General features: G+C 36.4%; 1 protein-coding gene across 6 annotated transcripts in view; it reads right to left on the bottom strand.

Annotated features, from left to right (window-relative positions):
* Positions 1–803: 803 nt before the first annotated feature.
* LOC140741801 (voltage-dependent L-type calcium channel subunit alpha-1D-like) overlaps positions 804–15319 on the bottom strand; it is a 351948-nt gene continuing 337432 nt past the window's right edge. For 2 of the 6 annotated variants that reach the window (XM_073072202.1, XM_073072205.1), the window contains 7 exons: positions 10995–11021; positions 10819–10836; positions 10535–10684; positions 9291–9457; positions 7242–7363; positions 5317–5637; positions 805–3755 (listed from right to left, as the gene is read on the bottom strand). In XM_073072202.1, the coding sequence (XP_072928303.1) occupies positions 3462–3755; positions 5317–5637; positions 7242–7363; positions 9291–9457; positions 10535–10684; positions 10819–10836; positions 10995–11021 (1099 nt within the window). In that variant the 3' untranslated portion in view covers positions 805–3461. Of the gene's footprint in view, positions 3756–5316; positions 5638–7241; positions 7364–9290; positions 9458–10534; positions 10685–10818; positions 10837–10994; positions 11022–15319 lie in introns of all 6 variants that reach the window. The other 4 variants (XM_073072200.1, XM_073072201.1, XM_073072204.1 and 1 more) reach the window with 4 other exon arrangements.

Raw genomic sequence — 15319 nt, 5'->3', positions numbered from 1 at the left:
AGTACCACCTCTTACCAAAGTCCCACTCCCTCTATCCTATTTTATAACTAACCACCCAACTTTTCTTCTAATCACCTTTGTAAGTTGATGTGGTAATCATTCCTTTACTATGGTAATAATTCCTCTCCTGCAAAAACACTGTCTTTACATTGAAACCTTAACTTGAAGTAGACCCAATGAATCCTATCACCCAATATAGTCCCTCAAATTATTTGGCTCGAAACTAATCAGAACCTTTATTGTAAATTCTTCATTCTTGTTTTCACTTTCCTCTGTGGCCTAATTTCACAAAGACACTGCAAGTTCATACACCACTCTGTGATCTCTATCTTCCTCAACTATGGATGCGGAAGCTTCTCCACTTTTTCAACTGAACCTTTTAACTCTGAAACTTCTGTTTTTCTTCTCTCTTTATAACATTCTTTAAAACTGAAACTATGACCCATTTCTGTTTTAGAGGTGGTTTTGCATCATGAGAAATGGTTTAGAACATTAAAGGTACTTTTCATTGAAGCAATGCAGTGACAAAAAGGCAATTATTCAAAATACATGAAGAAAAATGGTCTTTTCATAAATTTGCATTCAGGCTTCTAAATTTCACATTATAGTTGGCTGAGAATTTTCAATGGTCCAAGGTACTTGCCTGAAACTGGTTAACGATGTAGATGTGCACACTTAAGAAGTCTACCGAAATTTGACATAGAAATTAGGTATAAATTGTGTCTCATCTCGTTGTACCAGGCCTGATAAGTAGAAAACAACTGAGTGAAAATGGAGTTTTTAATCAGGTGCATCCAGCAGACCTGGAGTGATCACTATGTAAAAAAAAAGTACAACCACACTAATCCAAAACACCATCTAATTTATACCAGTTTTGAATAATATTGCCACTTAATATATAGTCATTTCCTGGGAGATTTGTTTATTATGTACAGGATAAGGTAATGTCTTAGCCCATACATTCTTTTTATTCATTAAGACAAATATGTTTGGTTTGTACATGCTCTAAATTGAGTTGGGCAGCAACAATAGATATCTTAAAGGATTTTAAATGTGGCAGGCACATTCGAACAACAATAGGCTGTACAAGATAACTGAAATCAAAATTTACAGGAACTGTAATCCATTCATGAAATGCTGACTTGCATTTTTGTAATAAGTTAGTTTATAGTATCTACCATGGAAGTACAGCAGGAATAAAAAGTTGGGATTAAAGGTCAACTAAAGAAATTTCTTGTATTGCCCATTATTTTAATAATAATAATAACTGTTCAGGCTTGTCTAGTGAGAAATCAACTAAATTTTACTCTGGTTTGAATAGTTTCAACTTACAGAAATATACACTATTTTTATGTACATTTCCAGCACTATGGTATGGTAGAATGGAAAATACGGCTACAGAGCTTACATACAATCACAAAATAGTACAACCTTATAAACTGAATATACAAATACTGTACTACACAAAAGGCTTATTTCATATAAAAGTAGTCATGAAGGTTGAACAGAAGGAAACAGTATGCAATCATAGATTGCCATAATCAGTGAACTGAAGATCAAGAATACCCTCCTTGGGAATGGAATAAAAACTATTTAAAACCCTATTTATCCCTGACTGAGGTAAAACATCTTGCTTTAGTTTTTGTTTATTAGTAGTAGAATATACACAAGTGTTTAAAATGTGTACAGTTTAAAAGATTCCAGTGGCTGCTGCTAGTAATGTACCTGCAACTGAAACAGGCCATTATTTAAAATACATAAAAAAGCGTTTTTAAATGTACATTGAAAAAAGTGTCTTCAGTTAATTAAGAAAGACCTGCTCCATGGCATAGTTTCTGCAATGGAAAAAGTGTGCAAATGAACATATATGGTTAAATTAAAAGCATAAAATACTGATGCACATGCTGATAATACCTCATTTGAAGAATCATTACTACAGGAACTTGACCCTTCAGTTGCATGCATTTGTAGTTCTCAGCAAAATGTTGCAAATGCTGATAATTACAAAAACATTTAGCCCACCTCATTCTCTGCAGCCCCATTATAAACTATTGATGTCATGAGAAATTGTATACAAGATATGCAAAAAGCAGATTGTTTTTACTGAAACCACAGATTATTTTAAAGAATCTCTTGTCTGATTCAACTGAAACTTATCTCAAAATGATTTTGCTTCAGTAGAGCAATGTAGCTTTCAGTAAATTGGTCAGGCAGTGACAATTGCTAATTACTACAAGTGAGTTAGAAAGGATGAAAAATGTACCAAGAATAATATTTTTAAATATTTATAATTCCAAGTAAAAGTGCAAGTAAATTATCTTTGCATATCCTGTGTAAAGTTAGGTTTATATTTTATTTTAATTTAAAAACTGTTTGCCAAAGTTGGTTCTTTTCCCTTTGGCTCCAGACTTAGCTGAAAACTCTGAAATTAATCTTGAATCATACACAAAGAAAAGGCAGCTCTATCAGTACAATTACTTATGAATTTGTACTTCTATTAAAAATAACAGGAATCTATAGAATTCGTGATGATAAATTTGAACCATAAATATTGCTGCTTATCTTTTACAGTACCAGGATTACAAAATATAGAACATCTCTTTACAAATACAAATTTGTTATATGTTACAACCATGTACAGTTTGTTTATTTTGCAAGAAATGCAGTTTATAAGCTTCAAATTAACCTTACAAAGAAAATGAATGTCTTTCATATTTCCAGTGTAATATGCTCATAAGTCTCTTAGTTGGCAGAAGATTAAGTTCCCTCCATAGCTGATGTAATAAGACAAAAAAAAGATGTATCCTTGGTAAACTCACAATAAAATAGTTAAGGTGAAAAAAACTGCAATTTTTGCCCATGAAAAATAATACTTTCAGATTTGCTGCAGAATTTTAAAAAACTGTTCAGAATGGTTCATATTTCTGACAATTCAGAAGATATGTTTTATATTTTTAAATATTTTGATATGCCATCACTTGCTCCCAACCAAAAGTCCAAATGTATTTCTGAGGTAACAACATGTCATATTTGATTGTCATCACCTTTATAATATTTTCCTTTTAACTACAAGCATCACTATAGAAATAATACACTTCTTCCTTCCAAACAGCAGGGTGCACATTGCTTTGACTGAGAAAACCTCTAGCCTTGTATGATTAAATTATGGCTTCATCTTACAATTTTCTCCTTGGTCCTCAGTATGTCTGTGCATGCCAGTTTGTTGATTGGCTCATACCTCTTCTATTTGACCACATTATCATCAGATCATACTGCTGTACTTGAGAACAAAATAGAGGTTATTTGATCAGATTGTCACCAATTAGGACTTTTACTTATAAGAGTGCAGCATCACATGGAAGTCACTCTATTGGTTACCTGACCTAGTTAGTGCCATAAGAATTTCTTGACTATGAGGCACTTCCTTAATTTTTGTATAAATGATTATTCCATACCAAATGCTATAAAGTAGTGATGCATATCATTTCATCTCCTAGGTCCTCTTCATAGATACCAGTGTCCGGCTCCTCATCACTGTATCCAAAGCCATAGTCCTGTAGCTCATAGTCACGCCTGTTTTTAATGGAAAGTAGATCGCCAGTAGTTCCGTTGTGAAGACCGCCGTTTAATAAACTGCTTGCTGCACTTTCCATTTCGTCAATAGTCATGTCACAGGCATCTGCAAGTTCATGTTTTGTAACTGAAACAAATTTGGGATCTCTTGCATAACGCCCTAGACCTTCTGATATTAGAACCTTTAAAACAGAAAGAAATAATGAATTACTAGCTTCATGAAAAATTTGATTTAAAAGATAGTAATTAAAGCAAGCACTTCTCTTGTGATTTTTTTTGCTAGTGTATTTTAATAGTCTGCAGATTAAAAATAAGAAATATACAGACACTTAAGAGGGGATTTGAATAATTAGTAATTCAGACAAGAAAATTCTCTGTTGTAATGAAGAAGAGTGGGCTCTCAGCTCTTAGAGCAGTTCTTGGGTCATTTTGAAACTCAATTCTATCCTCTGCCCTTAAACCTTATTTAATAAATCTCTTACTGCCTGTCTTGAAAGACCATGATCTGTGGTCAGAGTAGGTCCATTGATAATTAACCACAGTTATGCCAGATGTCAAATGCAGTAAGATATCGGCAATAAAATAGTCTCCACTGTCTATTGTAGGGTCCCATATGGAGCATTAGACCCCAGTATTGCTGGGATGCCCTAGTGTTCTAGCAGAGAATTAGCACATGGATCTTCTAGGGCAGCACTGGAAATACCACTGATTTCAATGAGAGTTCCAGGGTTGCAGATTAGGAAGTAAGGAGGAAGACAAGTTATTTTGCCTTAGTTTAATCCTCTAATTATTTAAAGTATTTTCAATTAACCTTGCTGCTTGAATATTTATAGTTTTTAAATGTGAAAAGTGAAATCAAATTACCCTGACAGTAGCTTCCCTATCCTAACCTGAAAGTAACCACATCATCACCGTCATTATGTGCCATGTTGTATGACGTAGGCGATCATGGTCTCATGACCATGTTTATTCTTGGCAAATTTTCTACAAAAGTGGCTTGCGATTGCCTTCTTCTAGGAAGTGATCTTCTGGGTGACTCCAGCCATTATCAATACTCTTCTGAGATTGTCTGCCTGGCGTCAGTGATTGCATATTCAGGAATTGTGATACGCACCAGCTACTCAAACGACCATTTACCACCTGCTCTTATGGCCTCATGTGACCCTGATATGGGGGGTGTGGGGAGGGAGGAGAACAAGCAGGTTTTACAGGATGACCTGCAGGCTAGCGGAGGAAAGGAGCGCCTTACACCTTTGGCACAGGCCTATCTCCAAGCCATCAACCATACATCACCCTTTTAAAATTATTATCAATTTTTGTGCACAGTGATTTATTTAAATAGCTGCAATTTGTACCATGCAGCTCAAAAACTCAAAATATGAAGGCATCTTGTATGCTTTTAAACATTTTTGTCATAACTATTGGAATATCAGGAAAAGGTTGTGTTAAGAAGTAAAACAATATATTCTAGTTCTTTCTATTTAAATCATTTGTAATGTTGATTGATTGTAATTTAGTAATGCAGACTGCTGCTAATAACTCAATGTTTTAAATCAATGTAAACACTGGACATTGTCCTTTAGAGAGAAATGGTGAAAGGATGAAATTAACAAAATATAGTAGCAGGCTTCACCGCCATTTGTTAAGGTCGATTAGGCACTCAGAGTACCTTGTGTGACTTCACATCCAGTTTATCATTGTTGCTGAAATTCTACCATCATACAAAAAGTTTCTGATACTTACAGCTTCCACCAGGCTGTCTGCACTTCCTCGTTTCTCGTGGTACCGTTGTAGAAAGCTATTTGGGACGGCTAACTTTGTTGGAGTATATGTTTTATATGGAATGTCAACATCTTCTGTATACCAAGAGCTTCTGTTCATTGAGCGAAAGCTACCATTCATATTTTCCCTGGAATCAACACGATCTACGCGGATCAGGGGTGTGTAGTAAGGTGAGCGCTCTTTGCTGGGTGGTGTAGCTGGAGGTGTTGCCCAGGAACGTGTTGATCGTGCTGGTGAGAGCCTTCTACTTTTGTATGAGTCCATTCCTGCCACAGCCATAACCTGTTCGTCCACATGGGAAAAAATGAATAGTGCAGATCTGCAAACTTCATAATTGCTCTACAAACCAACTAAATTTAGAATAAAACAGAACATTATGAAAACTAATAGCAAGTTGGGCAGCATCTGTGGGAAGTGAGAAACAGGTAAAGTTTCAGAGCAGTAACTTTTCAACAGAATAGTGTTCTGATGAAGGTCTTGGCTCAAAACGTCGATCATTTATTCCCTCCACACATGCCATCTGACCTGTCGAATTCCTCCAGGATTTTGTGTACAGTGCTGAAGATTTCTATCATTTGCAGAACTTCTTATGTTTAGAATTTAAGTAGCTTTTCTCCCCTTCCCTTTGAAATACATTATAGTTCCAAACAAAGGCTGCAAGTATTGAATGCCACATCAAATTTCAAACAGTTACTTAATGCAAGATGGGCCTGTGGTGAACTACATATACCTGTCTGGACACGCCACCCCCCCCCCCCCCCCCCCCAGCTGACTGCTCCTGTGGCTCCTCCCACAGACCCCGGTATAAAGGCAATTGGAGACAATCTCAGTCTCCAGGATGTTGTGTGATGGTCACTTGCTGCTTGTGCTTTCTTCCAGCCAATAAAAGCCTACCTTAACCCACGTCTCAGAGTTATTGATGGCGCAGCAGGGCCTTATTCCAGAACTGTTCCTAATGACTGACTGCAAGCTTATAAAGAAAAAGGGTGCCATGGTAGTGTAGTAGTTAGCACGACGCTACTACAGCTCAGAGCTCGGGGCTGAATTGCGACATTGCCTGAAAGGTGTTTATACATTCTCCCTATGAATGCAAGGGTTTCCACTGGGTTTTCCTGTTTCCTCCTACAGCTCAAGGTGGTCACAATTATAATAATTGGTTATTGTAAATTGTCCTGTGATTAGGTTGGTAGTAAATAGGTGGGATGCTGGAAGTGCAGCAGGGTCTAATCCATACTGTATCTATAAATAAAATAATATCAAGGTCCGGTTACCAAATTAATAGATTTTTTCTGCCATCATCCAACTAGGCACAACAAGACAGAGATAACAAAATAAATCAGATTTATTTTCTGCTCATCCGTAGAGGAAAAGTATCAGGACTGATGAAGGGTCTGAGCCCAAAACATCAGCCGCTTATTTCCCTCCATAGATGCTGTATGACTTGCTGAGTTCCTCCAGTATTTTGTGTGTGTTACATTGATGTTTGCTACCATTTCACCCTAGTGATTGGCTTGATGTATGAATGTGAACAATAAGCAAGTTATCAGATCAGGGACAAGAGTTCTCTTATCATATTCACTCGAAAAGCTTACGTGTGCACACACATATTTTAACAGTAATTGGTTAGTGGTGGTAGTGGTCATATCAGCTCCAAGCATCACAGGAAACTCATGATAAATTAATTACACTTGTGATGTCGTACCTAGTGTGACTTAGCAGCTCACCATTTTTAATTTTTTCAGCTTTGTGATATTTTGTGCGCAGAATTCAATTTTTTTTGTTAATGTACTTAATGATTTGAAAAATACAATTTGTTTTTAAATTATTATTTATATCCAGTGCAATTTTACTTATATTAAACATCAAGAAATGCACAAAAGATTCACCTGATGTTGCATTAAATGTAGTGGCAGAGCCGTACGCTGTTGAAATATAGGAGACAGGGAGATATCATCCTGACTACTTTGCCTGCGTAGACATTCAAAATTGAAGGAAGGTCTCCGATTTGCTGTCAAAACAAATTCTAGTTAAATTTTAAAACATCATTTGTTCTTTTAGATCTTTATCAAATTTGACTTCATTAATCTGAAGTGAACTGCACAAATGGAACAAAGTTCAAAACATTACTACACTTAAACATGAGCTGAGCTCTTTGGCTCAGTTTTTTTAACGAGGTTGTCACCTTTAACTTACGGTACACTGGACTTTTACACTTGAATCTAAATCCTGCTGATATTTATTAATATCTACAATACCTCCATGATGAAATTTTCAAATATGTGTTGCTGAAGCCACACCCTATACCAACTCCCATCTCACTCTTCAAAAGCTTCAGCTAGTTCAGAATTTGGTCTGAGATGTCTTACCCAGAAAGGATTTCTCACCTCTGGTTTCGATCATGATCATTTGCCACTGCACCCTAATGTACTGGATCGGAAAATTAATCATTCACCACATGTATTATTTAGCCTCCACTACTTAATCTTCCTGGCACAACATTGTATCTCCAGAAATTCTTTCTGAAACCAGACTGTCTCTGAACAACCTTTGTACAATCTCAGTCAAAAACTTACTACCTACGAGCATTGTTTTGTTTAATTTCTTGCCCAGTATTTATACTGTAAACCACACTGCACCACCATAGGAAGCTGTTTCTATATTAGACTTCACACATTGCCAATATGGGGTATTTTGTACCGCAGTTGAGATAAGCACACATTAATGCTGGAGTTTTCCTTATTAATGTTGCCACTAAACAGTGAGGAAGCAGACTTTTTTTTTGCTGCACCAAATAGGCTGCAAACTTCCATCACATTTAGTACAACAGTTAAACAACCAGAGCAAAATCTGAGGAGCTTAAAGGTTTTCAGTGAAAAATCAGATGACAGTAATTATTAAACAAACTGATTATATAAACCACTCAAAGTATTTTTCTAACAAAAATAAATATGCCAAAAGTACACTCAGTGGCCACCTTGTTAGGTACCTCCTGTACCCAATAAAGTGGCCATTGAGTGTATGTTCATGGTCTTCTGCTGGCGTAACGCATCCACTTAAAGGTTTGACATCTTGCGTGTTCAGAGATGCTCTCACATGTTGTAACACTTGGTTATTTGAGTTACTGTCACCTTCCTGTCACCTTGAATCAGTCTGGCCATTCTAATCTGACCTCTCTCATTAACAGGGCGTTTTCACCCACAGAGTTGCTGCTCATTGTATGTTTTTTGCTTTTTGCACCACTATCTGCAAACTCTAATGACTGTTGTGTGTGAAAATCCCAGGAGATCAGCTCTTTCTGCGACACTCAAACCACCCCATCTGGCACCAACAAGCCACAGTCAAAGTCACTTAGATCACATTTCTTCCCCATTGTATGTTTGATCCGAACATCAACTGAACCTCTTGACCATGTCTGCATGCTTTTATGCAGCCACATGATTGGCTGACTAGATATTTGCATTAATGAGCAGGTGTACATGTGTACCTAATAAAGTGGCCATTGAGTGTATATTGTTGCTTAAGCCTGATTAATAAAAGGAGCAGATAATTCTGTTATATTCACATTCCAATGACTTAATCATAATATCATTTTGTTTCCAATTAACAACAGATTAAAAGCTGACATGTCAGAAATCCCTTTCCTGGTTTGAAATCATTCATTATGTATGAGAGAAGTAAATAGCTTCTAAATATATGATAATATTGTTTAGTATCTTGCACATTTTAGAAAAAAAAATATTTCTTAGCAGTCAGTTTACCATATATGCAGACAATTGGGTTCAATAAAATATCTACAAAAGGTACATTTTAAAAACTTGTTCTTTTGCAATATTGTCTTGTCAATTTGCAAAGAATAAATGAAAAAGTGTTGTTTATTTCACATTCACATATGGCATTAAAAAAGTAATCTTTGTTTGGTCATGGAAATTATTCACCTGTAGGTGTAGGTGGAAGCAGTCGTCGCCGTGGTGAACGCCGGGGTTCAATGTAATAATGGTACTCATCGTCTTCATAGGAACCACAAGGATGATGATAGCCTTTTGGTCTTTCAAAATCCACGTCATTATTTTGAATTTGATTCTGATAGTCTCTATGGATTTGCCTTTGTGGTACATGGGATGAAATTAAAAAAATACTGAGAATTTTCACAGACGTAATATGGCTAACAGCAGTACAAACTGGCAGTGTTCTTGCATTTTCCACCAGAAGTGGATGAGAAAACCCTACTGTACTGGACTCCGTCTTTACCTGTTGGAAAAGCTGAAGAGTTTTGAAGTTTTTTTTGACATTCAGAAGTATTTAAAACAACAAAGGATTAAGCGAACAATTAAAACAATGTAAAACTTAACATTTTACAAATATTTTAGGTAGCTTTAACTTTTAAAAAAGTGCATAGATAAATGGAACGATTAATGAAACTGAAATATTTAATAGTAATGAATTTGTCTTCCCCATGTTTATTATTCGCAGCCCAACTGTTAACATTAAAATCAATAGGGTTGCAGATCCTGTGCCAGATTTAACCTGGCAGAAGACCCGAAAGCCTACATCCCATCATAAATTAGAACTAGTTTCCACTATTTGATTGAATCCCTAAGTTTGGGAAGGACATGTTTGATTATGGAAAACCTATTTAGGATGGTGGTAAATATTGGTAGTAAAACCTATTTAATATGTTAAAGCTAATATCTGTGAGTTCACACAGAACAGATTCTAAGTGGGAATTATTTATGTGGAGGAGTGCCTACAGGCAATAGAATTCTCATTAATGTATGCAATCCACTAAACACTGTATGTTAAACCTTGAAAGATGTTTCCTGCTCCTGCCAATCTGTAGATTGGGAATAGGGTGTTCCACTGCTAAGCTGGTATAATTTTCATCACAGAATTGGCAGAAAACATAATGCCTTAAAAATAGTACTATCAAAGCAGCAATGATCTTTTGTCCTAATGAAATATTAAAAATGATGGGGAAGGGTCCAGAATGTGTCGTTTATTTCACATTCACATGTGGCACACTGCAAAGTAATAATTGCCACTATTTTTTAATGCATAGAGGATAATGGAATTGAACTCTAAAAACTGTGGTGAGACTAAAACAAGTTACATTAAAAACAATCGAATTTTACTTAGCTCATAGCTTATTTTTAAATAGATTAGTACTACAAAAGTATCTTACTTATCCACTGTTTGTACAGTATCCTCTTCATAGTATTCCTCCCCACTATAATATTCCTGATCTCCTGAATATTGCTCCTCCTCAAACCAATCATCTGGTCTTGTCTCCTCTCGACAAATTGTGGGCAGACAGCTTTCACCAGAATCTGATCTATAGAAAATCAAGACATAGCATTAATACTGGGCATTCTTTTATTTAATAGATTTCAAAGCTGCTATCACATGCAAAGCTTACAGATACATAAAACATTTAAGTGCATAAAAGTAAAAACTTAAACTGCAAACCTGATGACGTACTGCAATCTATAGAATTAAAACCAAAATAAATGTAAACTGTAGATAATTTTAGTTGCAATTTCAACATTAACAAAATAAAACTATTAATGTATTCTGCTGTCAAGACAGTGAATATATGCTAAACATGAATGGTGTAAAGAATATGGAGATTTAAGAAAACATACCTAGTATTAGTTTCATAATAACGTATTCTGGTCCAGAAAGTAGGAAAAATTAAGGAAATACAGAAATTTCAATAACTTTTCTGCTCATACATGAAAAGATCTTTCAAGATTGACAGAAATTAAAGGCAGATCCACACTTTCAGAGGCATGTTTAACTTCCCACCTAATTCACATAATGTTTCCGATTCCCCACATGGACAAAAATCTGAATAAAATCAATGAATGGATGCCCACACCCTTTCAATGATGAAAGCTATCTGGGAAAAATAATTGCTCACTTTGGGGTTGAATGTTCAACTCAATATTGTGACGCCTGGTTCCAAATTTTATCTGAGTAAACAGCTTCTCAACATCAACACTATCAGCACCTTGCAAAATGTCTAATTCAAATGTGCATTGCCCAGTATTACTCCATCTTTCTTGGACAACTAGTGGTGTGCCACATAGATCTGTTCTGGGGTGCCTGCTCTTGGTGATTTTATAAATGACATAGATGAGGAAGTGAAAGGGTAGGATAGTAAGTTTGTGGATGATACAAAGGTCAGTGGTGTGAAAATTGTAGGGTACAACAGGACATTGTCACGATGAGGAGCTGTGTTTAGATGTGGCAGTTGGGAGTTCAACCCAGAGAAATCAGAAGTGATACACTTTGGAGGAGCAAACTTGAATGCAGAGTACAAAGTTATTGGCAGTATTTTAGCAGTGTGGAGGAACAGGGATCTTGGGATCTTCTGAACACTTTCCATAGATCCTTCAAAGTTGCCATACAAGTTGATAGGGTGGTTAAGAAGGCATATGGTGTGTTGTCCTTCATTTCTTGGGGGACGGAGTTAAAGATCCAAAAGTTAATATTGCAACTCTAGAAAATTCTGGTTAGACAACACTTGGAGTACTGGGTTCAGTTCCAGTCACTTCATTATAGGAAGGATGTAGAAGCTTTAAAGAGGATGCTATTTGGACTAGAGAGCATGTCTTATGAGGAAAGGTTGAGCAAGCTAGGGACTTTTCTCTTTGGGCTGAAGGAGAATGAGAGATGACGATAGAGATGTGCAAGATGATAAGAGGCATAGACAGAATGGACAGCTAGTGCCTTCTCCATTAGATAGTAAAGGCTAATAAGAGAGGACATAATTTTAAGGTGATTGGAGGAAAATTTCAGGGGGAAGGTGGATGTCAGGGGTAGGTTTTTTACAGAGTAGGAAGTGCATGGAATGCACTGTCAGGGTGGTGGTACAGGCAAATACACTACTGACGTTTAAGAGACTCTCAGATAGACACATGGATGAAAGAAAGATGTAGTACCATATAGGAGGGAAAGATTAGATTTAATTTGAAGTAGGTTAAAAATTTGGCGTAACATCTGGGGCCAAAGGGCTTGTATATGCTGTTCTGTTCTTTGTTTTAGTAACCTGATGATTCAATCCTTACATTCTTTGTACATTGCTGGAACACTCAAGCATTTGTTGTCCAGTCCAAATGTTCCTATACTCAGCAACACACACAAAATGCTGGAAGAACTCAGCAGATCAGGCACATCTATAGAAGTGAATAAACAATCGACATTTTGGGCCAAAACCCTTCTACAGAACTGTAGAGGAAGTAGGAAGCCACCAGAAAAAACTTCTTCAGGGTAATCATCCCTCGAAGAGGCTTCGCAGTGGAGCAGCAAACCAGAAATGAGAAATTCTGCAGATGCTGAAAATCCAAAACAACACATACAAAATGCTTGAGGAACTCTCCAGGTCAGGAAACATCTATGGAAACAAATAAACAGTTGACATTCTGGGCCAAGACCCTTCGTCAGGACTGGAAAGGAAGGGGGATGCACCAGAATCAAAATTCTTTAGGATAGCCTTGTAATTTCAGATGGCAATTAAGACCAATCTTGCACTTACGGGGTTGGAGTCACATACGGGTTTGTCAAGTAAAAGAAGAGAGATTTATTTTTTCCCTTTAGAGGGCATGAATGAATAAGATAGCTTTCTACAGCAAAGCCAGTAGCTTCCTAAGAGCCATTTCTAATAGTAGCTTATTATGTGAAGTAAAATCCCACAACAGTGTGTTGAAATTTGAACTAAATTCTCCAAGCTAATGGATTTTGTACTACAATAATAACCACTACCTGAACCTTTGCTTATCTAACTGATTTATAGTTGACTACCTCCAAGGGAATTAAATCCTTTATTTAGGTACAGAGATCTAATCTGCACATAGTACCAAGGTATGGTCTCAGCAAGACTCAACACATCTGCAGCATGACGTTCTTATTCTACTTTAATCTTACATTAAAAGCTGACAGATTATTTGTCTAATTGCTTATTGTGCTTATGTTAACCTCTACTTTTAGATTCAAACGTATTATGTTAAAAGGTTACATTTTACATCAAAACGATGACTCTTTTCTCATGTGGACCACCTATTGAAATTCATGCTTAATTTACCATCCTTACCCAAAAGGAGTTTGAAATTGAACCTCGAAATGGAAAAAAAGTTATAATGTTTGTTGAGATTTTAAGTGTAAACATAACCTTTAATGAAATTTAATTAATAGCCTCCAAATACCAGGATGTCATTGCATCTGGTATTAACATCTCCAATCATACTAAAATGATCTGATAATTACAGTAAATGAGGCTACCAAGATATGCACAATTTTTTTTTACTCATTTTAACCACAGGACAAAATTCCTTCAATTGCTAATTTTAATAGCTGGAAATTGCTGTGTTCGGACAAAACAAAAATTAGCGATGAGTTTCAGAGTGGAGTAAACTCAACTAGAAATAAACCCAATATTCTTGGTTTGCCCAATGCATACTTCATGCAAATTCTGTAACCTTTCTAATAATGCAGCTATTTAATCTGCTGCATTCTCTCAACTGTAGCAGAAAGCCATCTCCTGGTTCAATGACACCATCTGCAATAAAAAGGCATAGCAGTCATTATAGTCAAGGCATGAAGGGACACAGGAAGAGGCAGGAGATTTGGGCTGAGAGGAAAAATGGATCAGCCATGATGAAATGGTGGAGCAGACGTGATGGGCCAAATGCCTAATTCTGCTCCTATATCTTATTTTAAAGTTGAACTCAGCTGGTGTCACAAAAGGAGGTTAAAAAATTGTTGCCACACATTGCACAATTTCGATTGGAATCATGAATAATGAATTGCCCTGACAGTAATTCTCAGACTTTGATTAAACTGGCAAATATTTTATAATTTTTATACTTTACTGATCTTGTGACATTATGTTGTGTTTATCAATATGACCTCATGGTGTAAAATCAAAATGCATTACAATCTAATGATTATTTGATAAATATGAAGAATAGCAAGCAGTAGCAACTCTCATAATCTGTAACCTTTCTGCCTTGCTACAGTTGTTTATCATTTATCATTTCATGTTCAGTAACAGGATACCTTAGAGCCAGGACCTGACTGAAGAATGCTACTACACACATTCATAATAGCCTCCACTGCTTCCCTGGACAGAGAACTGCACAGATCACTACTCTCTGGAAAAAGCAGTTCCCCTTCACTTCTTCACTAGTACAGAATCTTGAGCCTACTGTATGTCCCCTAGTTCTAGTCTCACCTATCAATGGAAATAACTTTTCTGCCTCCACCTTATCTACCGCATTCATATTTTTTTTATATTTCTACAAAATCCCCTTTCATTAATCTGAATTACAGCAAGTAGTTAGGCTCCTCAATTTCTCCTCATAGGCTAAACCTTATGAACCTCCTCTAAAACAAGCATATCTTTTCTCAAGTAAGGAGATCAGAACTGCACACAATACAGTAGATTTGCCTTTTTGACAAACTATTGCACCTGCAAAACAACCTTTTTGCAATTCGTGCACCAGCACTCTCTGAACAAAAGCATGCTGCAATCTTTCAGAATTTAAATAATAATCTGATCTTCTATTTTACTTTCCATTGCAGATGACCTCATATTTTCCAACATTCTACTCCATCTACAAGACAACTTGCCCAGTCACCTAACACACACACACACACACACACACACACACACACACACACACACACACACACACACACACACACACACACACACACACACACACACACACACACACACACACACACACACACACACACACACACACACATATATATATGCACTGTATATGTTATACCTCTGCTATACCATTCAATTTAGTACCATCAGTAAACTTAGATATGCTACATTTAGTTTCAAATTCAGAACACCAAAAGATGATAGCTCTATAGCCAACCACATTAGTCAGGCACACTATTACCAAAAGTGGTAAGTAACGGAAAATGGTTAATGATCTTATGGTATGTG

This window comes from Hemitrygon akajei, chromosome 19 (genome assembly GCF_048418815.1).
Source record: "Hemitrygon akajei chromosome 19, sHemAka1.3, whole genome shotgun sequence".
NCBI classification, from domain to species: Eukaryota; Metazoa; Chordata; class Chondrichthyes; order Myliobatiformes; family Dasyatidae; genus Hemitrygon; species Hemitrygon akajei.
This window is presented reverse-complemented; position numbering and strand designations above follow the sequence as displayed.